This window comes from Sceloporus occidentalis, unplaced genomic scaffold (genome assembly GCF_023333645.1).
Source record: "Sceloporus occidentalis isolate IW3139 unplaced genomic scaffold, rSceOcc1.0.p SCAF_9, whole genome shotgun sequence".
NCBI classification, from domain to species: domain Eukaryota; kingdom Metazoa; phylum Chordata; class Lepidosauria; order Squamata; family Phrynosomatidae; genus Sceloporus; species Sceloporus occidentalis.
The window spans coordinates 31,750,897-31,769,819 of NW_028316989.1; the positions used below are offsets into that span (position 1 = coordinate 31,750,897).

Below are 18,923 nucleotides of genomic sequence, written 5' to 3' on the forward strand. Positions count from 1 at the left end.
ACGATCCTTTTCACATTTTAAAACAGATCTGGATGGTGGGAAGCAGCTGTAGGGAGGGTCCAGCATTGCATTGAATGTGGGACTGGTATGCATCTGCTCTTCCTTCTAGGTTTAACCCATCTGTTTTGGACCAGCTTGTAAGACAAGGAGCCAAGAAAACGTAAATGACGGTTATTTTCCCACAGGCCTGTAGAGTTGTTTCAGCCAAGCCAGTAGACTTTGATGTTCATTCCTCATGCATCACTTTCCCCCCCTTTGACCCTGTGTCGCTTTTTCTGGCTGACATGTTTATTAAATAGAGGCTGTGAGCTGCGCAGATAAAGTGGACGTCTCCCGGATCTCTCCGCTGTAATCAGCTTTGCCCGATTTCTCCTCCCACGGCCAACAAACATGTAAAAACCTTGCCGCTAGTAAGGGTTTTTGCCTTTTGATGATACCTTGCCAAATAATTATTTGAAAGCTATTACTTGTTGCAAGTTGATGTCTGAGCAAAGGAAAGATTGCAGAATCATTATAGAAAGGGGGGCAGTCCTTGGGGATTTAGGAGACTGCTTGGCAGTGGTCCTCTGCCCATGCAGACTCCTCCAAGGATGAAACAGCCACTGCCAAGTTTACAGAAGCAGTTGCAAACCATCTGTCAACCAGTGCTCCAGCAGTATGAACCCTTTATATGTGGAATTGTAGACTTTGGTAGGGTGAGAGGTTGAGGTCCAAGGAGCTGCTCCGGCAACAGTCCAGCCCCAGAGGCATAGCTGGTTGCTCCAGTGTTTGAAGACTAGCAGCGCTTGCTCTTGTGTTTGAGATGCTGACCATAGAAGGTGGAGCCAGATAAACAATTAAGAAGCAGGCTCTTTAAGATGACGTTAATAAATCATCCATTCATCCATCATCTGGTGCTTTATAGAGTACAGGAGCTGCTGCTTCATGGAGGTTATAGTCTAAAAGTATTACAGAGGCAACACAGAAGGAAAAGAAGAAACACTCAGGATGTGGTTAAAAAGGAAGATGCATATTTAGTTTAGTTACATATATTTAATTCATCATTAGAGAACCTCAAACTCTGGGGCCAGGTCCTAAATTCCCAATCCAGCTCTCTGGGGTATCTCAGTTGGCCATGTTCCTTTCCCCATGACAACACCTTTTAATGGTTTACAAATTTTTCTGTGTTTCCCCCCTCCATCCCAAAGTTGAAATGCCTCTTCTAAGGGTTAGGTACTAAGATCATACAAAATATGCTGGCATTTTTTTTTACTGATCCTTTTACTTTTGACCTCACCAACCACTGGAATGTGGTTATTAAGAGTGTCCTCTGAAATGGAATTTGGCCTAAAGTTTGAAAGTAGGAATACAAAAAATATTCCCCCAAAATTGTTAAAAATATATTATTCAGTTGTCAAGAGACTGTAATAAGAATCATGGACTAACCATTGTTGCAGTTTAGGATTTATTCTGTGTAAAATATTCACGTACTTGTTTTGCACAAGAAACACAATTTTCTGTGCAGGAAATAATATTTCTATATCTATAGTTGGCCCTCTGTATCCACAGATTTTTTTATCCACGGATTCCACCATCAACAGTTTGAAAATGTTTTTTTAAAATACAGTATATAAATTTCAAACAGAAAACTCTGCTTTTACCATTTTATATGAGGGGCGCTATTTTACTATGTCATTGTATTTAATGGAACTTGAGCATCCATCATGTGATTTTTCAACAGCATTTTCATTGGTTCCATTTGGGATCTGCAGATGTAGCAATTATGAGTCTCTCTCTTTGTTTCACAGTCTGTTGTTGGCGCTGAAGGATTGTCCCTTGCATTCCGGCACATTATAAGCTCTTTGTTGTGGCACTGTTCTCAGCATACCTGTGAGGCACTACTACATGAAGTCATTGTGTGTGTTGGCTATTTCACTGTAAACCACCTGGATAATCAGGTAAGAGCATCATTCCAAAGACTGCCTTACACCTGAATTGCCAACTCTAACCAAAGGGGGGCCTTTTTGTTCTTACCAAGGCATTCCTTCTGGAAAAGATGCAACAAAGAGCCTGATTTTTTTTTCTTTGACAGCTGTTGCAAAAATATCAATATTTGCTTACTTGGAGATTGATTTTACCCTATGATCTTTCCATCAGTGGTCCCTGGAACCCTAGGCTTCCATGAGAGGTTGCTACAGGTTGCATGAGAGATAGTGATTGGGAAAATAACAATTTGTTTGAATTGTGGGTACAATGATATTTAGGTAGGGGACTGGGATCCTCAGACTTGAAAATTATTTCAAGGGTTCATCCAGAGTAAAAAAGTTGAGAAAGGCTACTCTACCCAAATCAATATGACACGTTCCAGATAAATAAATAAATAAATAAATAAAGAATAATAATAATAATAATAATAATAATAATAATAATGGTTAGAAGTTAGTTATTAGAATTAGTTACTGGTTATGAGAGTTATTTGCTTCCCAAAGGGTGACATGTTCATATCGAGAGTATTACTGGATAGATACAATCACCAGTGAATTTAATTCATTGTTGATTGTCAGTCTTACATTTAAGCCCAGCTTTTCAGGTGTGGGTTACTAGAGACATTTGGGATTGAATCTGGAACCTTTGGGATTGAATCTGGGATATATAAAGAATATCTTCTACTCAGCTTAAACACTACAGCCTTCTCCATCTTTATAACAGTGCAGGCTCTGTATTTCTTTGGCTGCAAACCCTACAAATGAGGACTCAAGCTAGAGGTTTCTTGGGCCATGGGGAGAAACGATATTTGGAATATGAAACCAAATTTAACTCCAGTGAAGCAGAGGTCCAAAACACCCAATGAGCCTCTGCCATTTCAAATTTTCTTCAGGGGTTTTGATAATGCATTCATCTTGCAGTCCCAAGAGTGAGAATTAGGCTCTTTGGATTCCCATTATAGATGCAACTGGCCTGGTTGGCATACAGAAGTGCCAGTGAATGTTGCTCTCCTTTCCATTTCCAGGTTAACAATCTTTTCATTTTTATTTTTTTGGCACAGATTTAGAGCCAGATGTGACCCATTAGGAAATGCTGGGTGGTATAAGTGTGCCAGGAGCAGCATACAATGGCGATCCCTAAGACATGTCCATTAGCTGCCCATCACTGCTGCCACTTGCACCCAGGGGCAAAGTGCTTGTGCACTTGTGGGCAGGCAGCCTGCCATCCTGGCAGGTGGCCTTTGGTAATGCAGCCAAGATGCAAAATTCAGAGTTTTGTCTGAGGGTATTCCAGACAGCAGTGCTGCAGTGGCTTTCAGTTTGTACCACACTGGTAGCTATGTGCCATCACTTCATGCTTTTTTTTTTTAATGATGATCAGAGATTGTTAAAACAGTATGGACATGAAACAAACATGAAATATTATTTTGGTGCTTCCATATATTGGCTCATCATAGCTATGCAGACATTATATGTTGGCTTATTTAGGATGGTTGCTGTTCCTTTCCAATGAACTGTGAATCCATGGCTTAACCTTAGTACTGTACATTTATAGTTCTATATAGATTTATTAACAGAAGCATGAATTGGATTATGTTTCTTCACTGGTATAATCATAGGAAGTAGCAAAATGTAAAACAAGTGCTGTGAGCACACCTTGAGTAGGAAGCAGGATTAAAAACCCATTTGGATAAGCAAATTCTGCCAATACTTCAATTTTTAACACTGGCAATTTCTTCTAGCCAATTTTCCCAACTAAAAAAGACCTTGAACCTAAATCCTCTCTAAATGATAGGATGTAGAGCCTTGTATACCATGGTACAAATGCACCCATAGACACACACAGAGACATGGTTCCCCTATGGTCACTAACCCTACCTATGAATTGGCAGGGTCCTCACAATTAGGGGTATTGACTTAACAGGTCCCACGATACCATCAATGGGCACATAAGGTGGAACGATGTAATAAGAATAATGCTCTTGCCCTTGCATAAGCCAATCAGGGGCTTATGGTCGGATTATAGTTTCTAATTAAAAATATTGCCGTTAATTAACAAACTCCTTGCATCTTGTGACACTTTTGGTTTTCTCATCCCTCTCCGATCTAATTAATGAACCCAATTAGCATGTGTTGTCAACTGTTGAGCTCATTTGCATTTTATATTGGATAATTGAATGTGGCCTGATAATTAAATTAACATGAATGACAGATGAGTTGGCTTTGTCCACATAATTGTACTGGGAATTTAAGTAGAAAGAAAGAAGAGGAAACTTTTGCATATTTATTGTTGCAAGCGGGTATTTTTAATTTGGCAGATTTTAATGGATTGAAGTACCCAGACCTATGATCTCCCATTACAGGGTACAGAAATGACTGGCACTGTTCATTTGTCCCATGGTGCCCTAAAACATAAATCTAATGTCAGCCTCATATTTCTTTCCTTTTTTTGTCAATCTGACCCACCTGAAACCAAATTTGGAATTATAATACAGGGACTTTATCATTCTGAGTCATATATTGGACACAGGTTTGCACAGAATTGTGGCTTGGGGAGAAGATTTTTTTTAACTGCATCCCTCTATATTTAACATATTGAATGGCACGCAATAAATGTTCAGATAAAATGTAAGCGTTCTGAAGCAGTAGCTTTGAATTCAGTGACTTTGCAGAGATCAAACTTAATCCCAAACTGCAGCTGAACATTTTTCAAAAGATAAAATGAAACAAAATCCATTTTTAAAACTAAAATTACAACTGGACATTTTGGTAGCATTCCTGTGTGATGGAAAGATTTGTTAAGAGCTCTCTTTTCATAGAATCTCATTGTAGCTTTTAATGGAGATTTGTCCATGTCAAAAACTGTGGTCTTGTAGAGCAGATGGCATTCCATTAGCGTGTATTATGAGCTTTGAACACTAGATATTTTAATACTAAAGAGATTCTAGACGTGTTGCATGATCCCATCTTTGCTTTCTGTTCCTCAAGACAAGCCCATCGGTCCATTACTTTCAAAGTTATTCCAACCTCAAAGAGCTGAGGATTTAACACAAAATCATCAATGACATGATGCAGAGAGCAGGCATCTTTTCTGACTAATGTTGGATAAATCCATCCATCTTTGCGGTTCTTTCTTCAATTTCTGGTGCCACTTTGGGTTGAATTAGAATTATTTATCTTATTCTGATGAATTCCTTGAGAGCTGGAGGCTAAGCAAAACCTCCTTTAACTTAACTAGGACCACTTGGCTCTTTCCATTCCATATTTACTTCCATTAACAGCCATTAATCTTGGCTGCAGTAAGAGGAGAGACAAAACCATAATGTCTTCTCTATTGGCTTGCTTAGGACGAGGTACCATTTTGTTCCTCACCTTCCCTTCTTTATTAACAGTTATACCTGACCATTATACAACCGTCTGAAAGAACTGAAACTTGAATGTGCTACTTTTCCTTCACAGACCCCTTTTTTCAAGTCTTCTTTCCTTAGATGCAAGACCTGATTATAAAGTATAAATTATAGGATGGAGCCATGTCAGTCGAAGTGGTGTCAAATTGCTTAACTCTGCAATGTAGACGCAGTCTCTGAATGTCATCTGCTTCTACCCCTTGTAAGAGCCTGCAGATTTAAATTGATTCCATACATTCAGAAAGGTGGCAGAACGTCTGTTTTAACCTATTTAATAATAATGATAATAATGATAATGATAATAATAATTTTTATTTATATGCCCCACCTCTTCCAAGGATCAAAGCAGGATTACATCCTTAAAATAATACAATCTCCATTTAAGCATTTTAGTTCCTTAAAATCTCCAAACATACATGTTTATATATGTTCACTGCTTTTGCTCATTTGTTGTTGTCGTGTGCCTTCACGTCTTATGGCAACCCTAAGATGAACCTATACCTTTCTTAAAAGTTTTATTTTGAGAGATGAATACAAGGATGCATTCATTTCAGTCTGGCTGATGCCATTCCAACTAAGTAGAAGTGATAATTTGGTGGAATAAAATTACAGTCAGCTCTTCTTATATATGAATTTTTTATATATGGATTCAAGCATCCACAGTTTAAAAATGCCCCCCAAAATTATAAATTTCAAATATCAAACCTTGATTTTCCATTTTGTATAAGAGACACCATTTTGCTATGTCATTATATTTAATGGGACTTGAGCATCCATGGATTTTGTTATCCACGGGGTATCTTGGAACCAAGCCCCATTGTATAACAAGGGTCCACTATATACCAAATTGTCCTGTTCAATATTGCAAGTCCAATTCGCAGTATTGTCACCCATGCTGTAGACAAAAGAAACACAAAGAAACACACACAAAAAAGTCAAAGTCATTCTGATGGTGCAACTAGAGAAATGAGAAGGTTAAGAACTTGACCCAGACCATGACATGCCCTTCTGATTAAAAGCTTATAGCCTGGGATTTGTTCATAGAGTAGTGAAGAAATAATGCAGATCTGACTCGAGAGAAAGAGACCTGGTGAGCGCTATGCTTCCTAAGGAATTCTTCCTTTTTTACAGTTACAAATGGCCTCACATAAACTCAAGCAATTGTTAAGTGGAGGATTGCAACAGACCCAGTGCCCCTTTTGGGGACACCAGTACCATGAAAGTCTGCATACGTCTGAAATTGAATTCCGGTTGCTTGGTTGCTTTGAAACTATTAAAGCCCTTTCTGTAGTCAGTAAGAAGCCAGCGTCCTTACGCTCCACATTGGGAGTTCAGCAGACCAAGTGTTTCTAATGATCATGTTCCGATTTGTACAACAGGTTTTGTGAGTGGCAGTTGTGGCCTTTTAGATCCATTAGCTTTTTAGCCTAAGCATTCCTGGGAGACTTGCATCTGGATGGGGAATAAATAGCTGAGAAAGAGCACAGTCAAGTAGAAGGGAGTGTTTTTGCACTTTACTTAACACAGAATTCAACTTTTGCTGCAGAGAATATATTTCTGTAGTCAGATCATTCCCCCAAGAATTAATGGTATGTATCACATAGAATGTCTCTAGAATAGCTTGCAGCAGTTGTGCCCTGTGCTGCCACGGAGATGAAAAATAAGGTTTATAATTCCAAATAGAGAAATCTTCCAAGTGTAGGAGGGAGCATCCTATAAACTGCTTTGAGTGCATTTTTAGGGGAATGCCTGAGTGTCAGTTTTGTAAATTAATAATTATGAAACAATGAAAATTCTAAGGTATTGGTGGAAATCTTTTTAACAATATCACGTATTCCAAAATAAGACCAGTTCCTATTCTCAAAATGTGTTGTGCTCTTCTCTGAACGTTACAAAATGCATACATTTGGGTAGACTGTTCTGTTCTCTTTTTATCCCATCTTCATTTGTTTATCCTTTCACTATATTTCTGTTTCTCTACTGTCTCACAATATAACAGTGACTATCATATTTATCAGGTTCCAGAAGGGTCTTTTCTACCCCATCCTATATAAACATAAGTAAACATTGATTGAGAGTTCCTGCATGGCAGGGGGTTGGACTGGATGGCCCTTGTGGTCTCTTCCAACTCTACGATTCAGTGATTCTATGAAGTAGACTTGTGAGTGGGTCTGACAGAAATGTACCATGATATCTCTAGTAATGTAATAATTTAAATGTTAGTTTAAATTTTTCTAAGCCATCCTGAGACTTCAAGAAAAGGCAGGCAAACAAGCATAACACACATGCACTCTAAAACTTCAACGCAGAGGAGACAAAAAGGTGGAGACTGGCAGAAATGTTAAAAGAAGAAGGGCTTCATAAGGAAGAATCTTTATTTAGATTTCTGTATTTAAAGTGTGTTGGGCAGAAGCCTGTCCTTGGTAGCAGTGCCCTCATGAGTGCACCTATGAGAACAGCATGGATTGAAAACTAGACTATGGCTCTGGAGACCAGGGTCTGAATCTCCACTGGGGCATGGAAACCTACTTGGCAACCTTGGGACCCTCTCTCATCCTCAGAGGGAGACAAAGGCAAACCCCTCTGAACAAATCTTGCCAAGAAAACCTCATGATAGAGTCGCCTTAGGGTCACCTTAAGCTGGAAACGACTTGTAGGCGCACAACAACAACAAGAAGTACAGATAGTGGATGTAGTGATCATTGATGATTTAGAAACATTCCCAGAATGAGACACTAGTCACTTTAGGAAATGGCTCTGTGTGGTTTGTGTGGGGGAAAGACATCTTGAAATTGACTTGGTAGATTTAAGATAATGTTTCTGCAGCTTGTCTTTATGGATCCGAGAGTATTAGAGTGGCTTTCAAAAACCCCAATTCTCTTACACAGATATCTTCCCATTAGTGTGGTGAATAAGAAGTGTTCAACTTGCCTCACTAGCACAAAGGCTAACAGTGGGATTTATTTTATTTTATGTATCTAAATTTTTATACCTTGCCCTATATCTGAGAATTTCAAGAGAGCTTGCAATAAAATGAATCCGAACAAGAGATTAGTGTAGCCACTGCTCCAGTATGATCATGACATTTCACATTCTTGGAAAGGGAGAGGAGTTAGACCAGAGTCATACATCCTCCGTGGGACCCGGCGGACCCATTAAAGGAAATATCAGCTGTAAGGTAGGCCACGGAAGGACTCGAGCGGAGAGTTCATTGGCCAAAAAGCAACCCGCTAAGTCTGCTGGGCCTCATTCTTTCCAACTGAATCAGCAGTTCCTCCCTCCCTCCTGAATCATATCCTAAAATCCTCCTTCAGGAACTGGGAAACATTCTGAAACAGGATTTGGGACTCACAGAGGGCTGCAGCTAATATTTATATATGTATGTATTTTAACTTTTATCCCCCCTTTCTTCCAGCACAGGATCCAAGGTGGCATACAACCTTTTAAAAGCACAATACAATTTTTACAATTCTTCATACAAATGCTAAAACACAAACCAATTTTCTGTTTAAAAACACAAGTTAAAAGCAGCATTAAAATATGCTTAAAACATAATAAAATAAAAACACTAAACACACACACACGCACATTCAAAGTCTTAACTACTGCAACACACCAAAAACCAAACACTTCCTTAAATAAGGCTTTATCTGCCAGCAGAAATTTGTATAACTTGGTAGCAGCCACCAAGAAGACTTACTCTTGTGTCTCCAGACCTGCTTGGGATGGTGGTGGACCGAGAGAAAGGCCTTCCCTACATATTTTAGAGCAAGGACAGACTCATATAAAAGGAGGATAGTAAGAAGGTCCTGATTCTGCTAGCGCTGGATATGGAAGAACACCATCAGATATGGGAAAACTCCTTAGGTTCTTGGACGTGGGTATCAATCGGTGGGACTAGTCCATGCAGAGTGGCACCCTAACCACCTTATTTTATTGATGTGGAGAGATCTTGAAACTAAACTGAAAGAAGCATGAGCTTTCATAGACTAAATTCTACTTCCCCAGATGGATATTTCATTGAGTGAGAAGTTAAATGAGAGTTTGTAGAGCCATCAGAGGAGAGCTTTCCTTGACGTGTAATATTGTGAATTTTGTTATGAAAATAGAGCCGCATTTTTCATCTCCAGAATGTGGCGGATATACTTTTCTTATGCTTTTCTGCTAAGGACTGGTAATGTCTGTTGTAACTGAAAGCTGTAACTGAAAGTCAGTTAGCAAGTGCCTTTTTGTGCCATAAACAATAAGCAAGAGCCAACTGTTTTTAGATCCAAGAGCTGCTCTCTCCCACGCCACCTGCACTCCCTGGCACGAAATAAGGGAGCTTCGTTGTTTCCTTTTGTTGTTTGTCAAGGTTGTTCACCCATTGTATTCTTAAAAGAAGGATGCACTGATGAGTTGTAGCAGGGAGACAGAGTACATACAGTAATCAATGGATCCGGGTCATTGCTGTTGTTGCTGGCTGTCCTCAAGTCAACCTTGACTCATGACAGCCCATGAATGAGACACCTCCAAACCCCCCTGTCCTCAGCCGCTCTTTTCAGTCCTACAGATTCAGGCCCATGGCTTCCATGATTCAGTCTATCCATCTAATATGTGGTCTTTATCCCCAAGTCCATTCTATGACAGACCAACATATAAATTCTGTGGGCATCTTTTAGGAAGATGCAATGAATTAAGCATAAATCCAATGGGTTATACAGGCTGAGTCTCCTTTATCTGAAATGCTTAGGACCAGAAGTGTTTTGAATGTCAAGTTTTTCAGATTTTGGAATAGTTGCATATACATAATGAGATATTTTTGAGATGGGACTCAAATCTAAACATTAAAATTCATTTATGTTTCATTTATACCTTTTACGCATAGCTTGGAGGTAATGTTATACAAAGTAATATTAATAACTTTGTGCATAAAACAAAGTTGGCGTACAGCGAACTATCAGAAAGCAAAGATGTCACTATCTCAACCACTTTTGTGGACAATTTTGGATTTTGAAATATTTCAGGTTTTAGAATTGCTGATAAGGGGGACTCCACCTGTACAGCGCAGTTTGTGAGTAATAAAATGAGGAAAATGTGCGCATCGGAAGCTACAACCCATGACCATTTCATATAGTTACAGTAGTGCCTTGAATCAGAATCCTGCTAGACAGAGTTTTTAATCATGCAGGAACGAATAGGGGTCCCCCCCCCTAAATAAAACAGCCAAAGTATGTAAAAATGCTGAAGAATCATCAGCTGAAATTACTGTTTAAAAAGTCGGTTACATTGATCAAAACACAATATCAGAGCAATGCATTTACCACTATAACCAGAAGCCTCTTTGTGGGAGGGTCACTCAAGATGTCGGAGGGGGAAAAGGCAACGCCGTGAATGTCTAGCACACGCTCACATATTTGGTTGTCTTTAAAATTCCATTTGGATTTAAAAGAATTAAGGGGTTCCTATCTGTATTCAGCGAAGGGTTTTCAATTTCATTTTGGCTATTGAACTAAAAAATGTGAACTATTACTTTGTTGATCTTGTCCTTGACCTGAACTGCATTATGAACTGAGAATGTGTTCTTAGTGAATTGTTAAAAGTTCTTTGAAAACTTGTAAATCCCTGTAATTTATGTTCCTGTGGCCTGTGCCACTTTTTTTTTTTGTTGTCCTTTTTTTGGGGGTCCTTCTGGTTTTAATTTGAGTGCAGTCTTGTCTGGATCTGTATACCTGTAAAATGCTGGAGAATTTTTCCCCCCATAAGTATTACAATTACAACTTCAGGGTTTTACAGTGGTCCTAAACGTAAAAGCGTGCCCTTTGAAATTTGCATCAGGCAGCTCCTTGGCATTATTAGTATAATTATAGTTGCCGGTTAAGTGTCCTTTGAGTAGGTCCGCTGTCGACCGTTATCACAAAGTCTTTGTGGAACAGGCGAGTAACTTAAGAGAATTCCATTTGGAAGATACTATCGCTGTATTGCTCTGTGGTTTAAGATGTACACTGTTAAAAGGGAGGCTTGCGTGACAACAATCCCATTTATCTAGACTATTCCCCTTTTAAAAGTCAGCGGCACTGATAGAAATCTCGATAAAAGAATGAATGGGAGGATTTTGATTCGCTCACTGAATCCTACTCCTCTGCAGCTTATAATCTTTTCAGCCCTGCCTCACCCGTCTTTTATTCCTCCCTGTATCTCTGGAGAAGCACTTTCGTGGGGCAACCCTATTTTTCCAAGCATCCCTTCCCACCCAGATTCTGTTTACTGCTCTTCAACAGCCTATTTTGTCTCCTCCTGTGTGTATTTGTCATCATCCTGCCTCGTCGGTCTCCTTATTTTTCATGCGTAGAATTGAAAAACATGTAAGATACCTTCCTAGTTGCCAAATGTTTTCAGGGATTCATTTATGCTGCTGCTGTTATGCATTTAAAGTAATATGAGAATGAACTGTCAAGATAGAGCGTGTATATATATTTTTAAAAATCAACCTTTCAAATTAGCTTTTTGGTAATTAACATTCTTATAGAACCATACTGTTTTGTTTTGTTTTTACTCTCTGTTCTCTTTCCAGCAGAACCAGAAAGTTGGTTGCAATTGCTTTAATATTGTTCTCTCCACATTTTCCAGGTGATTGTTCAGTCCGGCCGCCATCCTACGGTGCTGCAGAAGCTTTGCCAGCTGCCTTTCCAATACTTCAGTGATCCTCGCCTCATCAAAGTCCTTTTTCCAACCCTGATAGCTGCTTGTTACAATAACCCCCAGAACAAGCTCATTCTGGAACAGGAGATGAGTTGTGTGCTACTCGCCACATTCATTCAGGTACATGGTTTGATCAGCTTCGTATGCTAGTTAAAGATAAACCGTCCTTATCTCTTCATTTAGCCATTTCCAAACTGCATTCATTTCAAATCTAATGAGAATTTCCCGGGTGAAAGACTTGCGTATGCTTAAGCATCTCCCCGTGTAAACATTTATAGAATAAATTTGGGTTCATGGCATTTCATTCCATTTTTTTTATTATTTTAAAAGTGCAGGACTATCTATTGAAATTTGGAACAATTTCTCTTTAATTGCAGAAATGAGCAACTTCTTAAAATGCACAATGAAGCAACAAGTATAAATGTTAATAAAATGTACTTCACGCAGAAACATCTATCGTGCTTTTATGGTGTTATTTTAGAATTAGGGACGTGATAGCGTCATTAAATTTTTTCTACATCAGCCGTGCTAATTATTTAGATTCTAAAATACCTTATTTTCTAGATTGTTTATGTCCTAAATATTTGCAAGATGTTTTTTATGCCAGTTTTATATTTAATAATTAGGTTATGTGATATAATGGCCTGAATCCTATTGTTAGTTCCAACTAGAGTTGATCCATTGAATCAATTGAACTTATATAAATGTTATGGTAACTTATCAAGTTCCCATTGATTCAGTATGTTTGGTGCAGTTGAGACTGACAGTAGGATTTATGCCAATATTTGCTCTTATGTGTGTACACAAACACAATAAATAGCTGATAATTGAGTTTTTTAAACATGGCAATGTTTTCCATGTTTTAAATCTAGTGAAATTAATTGCTCTGTAGGGTAGATGAGTTTTAATAGATGAAACTCTATCACCTCAATGCTCCAGTTTATTCTTGCTGTACTACTCCCCATTTTAGTTGGGCTCATAAGGAATATGTGTGTCATATTTTATGCCCAAGTAACCACAGTCAAATAGAGAAAATTTAAGTGTGTGTGTGTGTGTGTGTTTTAATTTGTCTAGCTGTTGGCTGTCAAAGTGTTTGGCATATAAACATCTTATTAACCATTTCAAATACCTCCTGAGTTTTTATGGCTGAACAGATTAAGAATACATAAAATTGTTGCAAGACTATTCATTTATTTGCTTATTTTCATTACAAACATGTCAGCTTGCAACCTAAAATTAATAACTGCATTACAGTAAAAATTATTGTTGCATGCCTTCAAGTCGTTTCCAGTTTATGACGACGGTAAGGCAAACCTATCACTGGGTTTTCTGAGGCTGAGAGTATGTGACTCACCCAAAGTCACCCAGTGGGCTTCCATGGCCAAGCGAGGAATCGAACTCTCTTCTCCAGAGTCATAGTCCAATGTGAAGTTGAAGGCTTTCATGGATGGCATCCATAGTTTTTTGTGGGTATTTTAGGCTGTGTGGCCATGTTCTAGAAGAGTTTATTCCTGACGTTTCGCCAGCATCTGTGGCTGGCATCTTCATAGTCCAATGCTCAAACTATTATACTACACTGCCTCTTGTACAGTCAAAGATATATATAGTAACACTACATTTTAAAAAACAGACTGAAGCCACAATAAATTCAAAATGGTTGATTAAAACAGAGATCAGAAAAAATTAAAAAGAGAATTATGTCTATTAACCAGAGAGCAGAAGGATAAAAATGCATCCATATTGAAAAATGTATTGAGAGTACCGTATATGTACTATAAAGACATGGGTATTTAAGTGCATGAAATAGCAACTGCTTGGGGGAAAGCGCCGAAATGTATCTGGTGCTGCTTTTGCTGGGTCAGAAACAGATGGTGGAAACACATACACACACACAATGAGAAAGGGGTCTTTATGTGAATAATTTGTTTGCTTTCACTGGGAAAGCAATTGACATTCAGTTGTTGGATTGGAAAAGTCTAGCATAAATCAAATCGAGCTTAACTTTACTGAGCCTTAATGTAGGTTTTGATTTCTGGTTCACGGAAACGTCGCCAACTCAGCAGCCTGAAGATATGTTTATTTTCTCCAGGCTTTGGGGAAATTGTTTAGCCATCTAATTTTTTTAAAAAACCTAATATAATAATATTAAACAAACAAACAAACAGGCTGGATGAAGGGCAAGGATTCTTTCCCTTCCACTCCAGATACTGCAAAATGAAAACCAGGCTTGCATGTGTTCTTAAGTTTCAACGTTGCTATCATGGAGAGACAAAATCTGGGTGACTTCCCGAGGCAAAGATCCTATTTGGTTCTAGGGAGAGTCCTCCCTCTGTGGGAGAATGTGAGATAGCTGACCCCAGGATAGGGAAATAAATGTTTACCATATGGAACAACTGGTGAGGGAGGGGAGAACAGGTCTGGTTGCATGCATTTGGGGAGGTATAAAAATGCACAGAAGCACAGCAAATGTAAAAAATGCCTTCCTACTTTAAAAGCGAAATGAAGAACAGAATTTTGTCTTACCCTTGGATGCTAGCAGGAAAACCTTTTTTCTTAGCTTTTTGTTGCAACCCTGTTTTTTGTTGTTTCTATTAAAGAAGGGCACTGTGTGACTGTATTACTTTAGCAAGAATAGTTGAGGTCGGTTTTAGCCCGCTAGCTAGGTACAGTACAACAGAATGAGTCCAGTAGTATGGCTCCGGAGATAATATTTCAGGGCGATAGGGATGTTGCCTTTCAGGATTGTAAAGTAGCTTTAGTCACTACCGAAAGGACTTAAACTTAAATCGGACCAATGCATAAGGATTAACAATAGCATCCTGTCTCAAACATGTGCCCTTCATATCCTATGTATAGAGGTACAGTTAGTTCTTTGATAGATATCCCCAGCCCAAGGTTTCAACCTTTAAAACTGATCAGTCCAGTAAATACTTAACTTTCTGATGACTGACAATGCAAGGCAGTGCTTCCATGAATCGTTGCTGTTGATATTAATCAATAATTCCCATCAGGGGCAAAATGCACAATTTGGTTAAATTCATGGCCAAGTTTCTATGAGTAGCCACTTGAGGGTTTGCATACTCCCAGGGGAAGCTTCTAACTATTCATTTTGTTGAACATCACACAGACAGACACCTCCAGCCCTTGTCGGATCACAAGTTACTTTTCAGACTTCCCTCCCCTTCCAAATTAGTTTGCTTCCCGTAAAAGTCTAATGTATATAGTCAGTACAGTATATAAGAGTTCTGTGGATCCTATCCCATGTCTGATGGAGAATCACATCCATGTTAAGACTGGGCACATTATTGTCCAGCAGTGTTTTGTGTCCACCGATGGCTCTTATCCAAATCATCTATGATATCTGTATATTTAAAGGACGACGAACCTCACTTTACTCCTCCATGGCGAAATTCGAGGGCCGTAGTGTTAGACGCCGATTTTCTTACTGTGTAGCTGAGCAAGGGAGCGTGTACGTTTCGCTTAGAAAAATATTAACCTCCCTCTCAAGAAAATGTTTTCAGTGTGAGGAATAAAATATCAACAATTAACTAACAATAATTAAATCAGCAGAACAAGGGGGGGGAAAACGAATTCACAACAATAAAGTTGTAGCCAACTCTTATAAGTACGTTCAGCACGCCGAATGAAAGGTCTCAGACATTTTCTTAAACAGACTATGTTCTTGTATCGAGCAGATTGCTTGAAGATATAAAAGCATCTTATACATAGACCATTAGGTCTTTCTTGTTGTTGTCTACACTGGCTGGCAGCTGCTTTCTAGGATTATTTCCATCGGCCTTTTTATCTGGTCTTTTCAAAGAAGAGTTCTTTCCAATGGAGAGTCTTGGGTTTGCCAAAGCAGTCTGCCTTTGAGCTACTTTTATAGATTTGTAGTTATAACATTTAAAAAAAAACCCTCAGCCATCTCTACTGATTTTGCAGAAGCAATAAATCGAGTCACACACTGTGAATGTTTTAGTCTTCGCATGAGCACTGTTTGAAAAGCCATTGCAGAAAAATGTCTGTAATGAAATAACATTCATTCATTCATTCATTCAATATAGAAAAATTAATGTATACTCCCAAACCAATAGCTGTTAACAATTTTCATTAATAGGTAGGCAGACCATTTTTAATAGTCCGACTTTACTATAGTGAACATCTTTCCAGACATTTCACAACTACACAGTCAGGTATTTTGGTAAGCTGTGGTTGATTCCATGGTTGTGTCACTTTGCGTCAGAGTCTCATTGTGAACTTGTGTATGTGATGCAAGCTTGCTATCTTGCAAGTGGATTGGAATCCAGTTGCATTGTGTGGATGTTTTTAAAACAATGTGGGGTGTGGGTGTGTTGGTTTTACACTTTCATCTGAGAAACTGAACTTCACTGTGTTTTCTTTCTGTAGGATTTCACACACAGTTCGAGCCAGACTGATAACCAGCCTTGCCAACAAAAGGGTAGGTGTACTGTATCAATATATCAAATTAGCAACTGCATAGCAGACAATATTCTACACTCCTGCTTTTAAGAGCTGAATAGACTAAAGTGCCAAAGCCATTTCCATTGGTTATAATATTGTGAAAGAACCTGAAAAAGGGATTGTCAGCTAACGCAAAACACACAGCCAGGGAGAAGATGGAGGAGGAGGAATCGTCTGTATTTCTATCCCACCCTTTTTCCTTCTCTCAAGACTCAAGGCAGCTTGCAAAGGTTAAAACACCCACAGCTTTTTAAAGTTCACATCAGGCAAAAATATAGTTAAACTATGAGCATAGAATTAAAAAAATTTGGAAGCATGTGCATTAAAAAGAAGACAATAAATAAACTGAATTCAAAGATATAGCCATGTTTGTCTGTGGAATCGGTATGTGGAGAGATCTTCTAGCACCTTTGAGACTAACTGAAAGAAAGAAGTTGACAGCATGAGTGTTCAGCCCTCAAAGACCTGCTGAAACAAAATATATACAGTATATATATTTACCTGCCTACAGTATAGCCAGAAAGGCATTAATCTAGCCTCTCTTGGAAGCAAATTCCAGAAACGGTGTTTTTGTGTGTGTTTATGTGGGCCACCAAAAAGGCCCTCTTAGGTTACTAAGCAGTATTCTTTCAAATCAGTTTTGAAATGTCGATTGTGTGGGGAATGGCTGAGTGTTAAATCTAATTGTTTTAAACATCTTTATTATTTCACACCAACCAGATCAAAGTAGAGACGTCACCCGATCGAGCCAAGTGAATTTCAATATAAAAGAGTCTTTAGAAACTGCTTATGCAAAAAAATGATTAGATTAGATTAAGCATATTTGCTTGAGAGGGACACTCCTGAGTAAACATGCCCAGGGTTGCACTATATATGTGCGGACATGTTTGCTAATCTGCTTTTTCCCCTTTTATAACAGAACAGTTCTCATTAACATTTCTTTCTTTCTTTCTTTCTTTCTTTCTTTCTTTCTTTAGCAGAAAAGATCTTCAGTCCCCAATATTACCTTGAGCTCTGTAACAGGTTCCCATGCCAGACTTGGGAAGAGGCACGGCAATTCTTCTTGAAGAAAGAGAAAAAATAAGAATCCCCCCCACCCTGGTTTCGATTTCATTCTAACTCTTTTTAACGGTTAAATGATTTCATGACGTTGTTAAGATGGTTTTTGTATTTAAAAATGAACATATTTGTAGATAAATATTTATATATCTATCTATATTAAAATATAAAATTTGCACTATTTCCATTGAAAGAATTGTACATACTTTAAAAAGCTCTTTTGTTGTTTGGAAAAGATGTTTGTTGTTCTTCACTACATGCTACACCAGCCCATCTCAACCCAATGGCCTTCGGATATGGTAGGCTAAAACCCATCACCCCCAGTTGTCTTGGGGCGATTGGCCGTGTTGGCTGTGGACGATGGATGTTGTAGCTCTTTGGAGAGAAAGCTATGCATCAGAAACCCTTTGGTTTGGGTAGGAAGGCAGTGCAACATCACAGTTCTTTAAACCACGTGATGTTAGCATCTCTTGCACTGTAAAGCTGCTAGCATTTTGCTCAGAATAGAGACATTGGACTAGGATGACTTTCTGCACAAGCTGAATTAAAACTGGGGCATTTGGGGAGATAAAAATACACCTTAGGATGCTATTTGGGAAGAGAGCAATAGCCTCCTTTCCTCCATTAATTTCAGCATGCTGTGCAAAAAGACTAGCCAGTAGGAAAACATTGCTCCAGGTCCTATTCTGTTTAACTTGTAATAAAGTAATTTATTTCGTTTGGTTGTCTTGTTTTGTATAACTTTTTTATGCCTCTCTCTCTATGTATGAATGCTCCCAATGTAATTCCGTTCTTTAGAGAGCACAAACCCCCAAATTTAGACAGGAATAAGCTATGGAAATATAACGCCTCTTTGGGCTCTCTTTCTAATTCACGTTGCAAAAGAGATGTGTGTGTTCTTTTTCAAAGGCCGATCCCACGGGTTTGTAAGTGGTGAGAGTTTTCACAAAATGTATTAAAAGCAATATTACAACTGGTGACGGTGTTGTTGTTCTTTTGCCACAACATCTGATAAACTATGCTACGTTCATTGGAGAGCCTGGGCAAATTTGTTCAAATGCCTAACATGAAAATAGATGACCTTAGACCAGTCACTTTCTCAGCCCAACCTACCTTGACAAGTTGTTTTAAGGATAAATTTGAAGAACCATGTACGCCACCCAGATTACTTTCCAAAAGGAACAAATAATAGGAAATTAATACTAGATAAACAAACACAAAACAGGAATGTTAACCAGAGAGTGGTTAGCGCTGACATGTTCCACCCATAAATATATATATGTAGTGCCTTCAGTTCGCCTGCAGACTTATGGTGACCCCATGAATTTTG

General features: G+C 38.6%; 1 protein-coding gene across 6 annotated transcripts in view; it reads left to right on the forward strand.

Annotated features, from left to right (window-relative positions):
* The window catches only part of SCAPER (S-phase cyclin A associated protein in the ER), a 134,443-nt gene extending 115,879 nt beyond the window's left edge, over positions 1-18,564 (forward strand). For 4 of the 6 annotated variants that reach the window (XM_089538500.1, XM_089538504.1, XM_089538503.1 and 1 more), the window contains 4 exons: positions 1,788-1,937; positions 11,981-12,172; positions 16,460-16,511; positions 17,512-18,564. In XM_089538500.1, coding sequence (XP_089394626.1) covers positions 1,788-1,937; positions 11,981-12,172; positions 16,460-16,511; positions 17,512-17,618 — 501 coding nt within the window. In that variant the 3' untranslated portion in view covers positions 17,619-18,564. The remainder of the gene's footprint in view (positions 1-1,787; positions 1,938-11,980; positions 12,173-16,459; positions 16,512-17,511) is intronic. The other 2 variants (XM_089538502.1, XM_089538499.1) reach the window with 1 other exon arrangement.
* Positions 18,565-18,923: the final 359 nt, after the last annotated feature.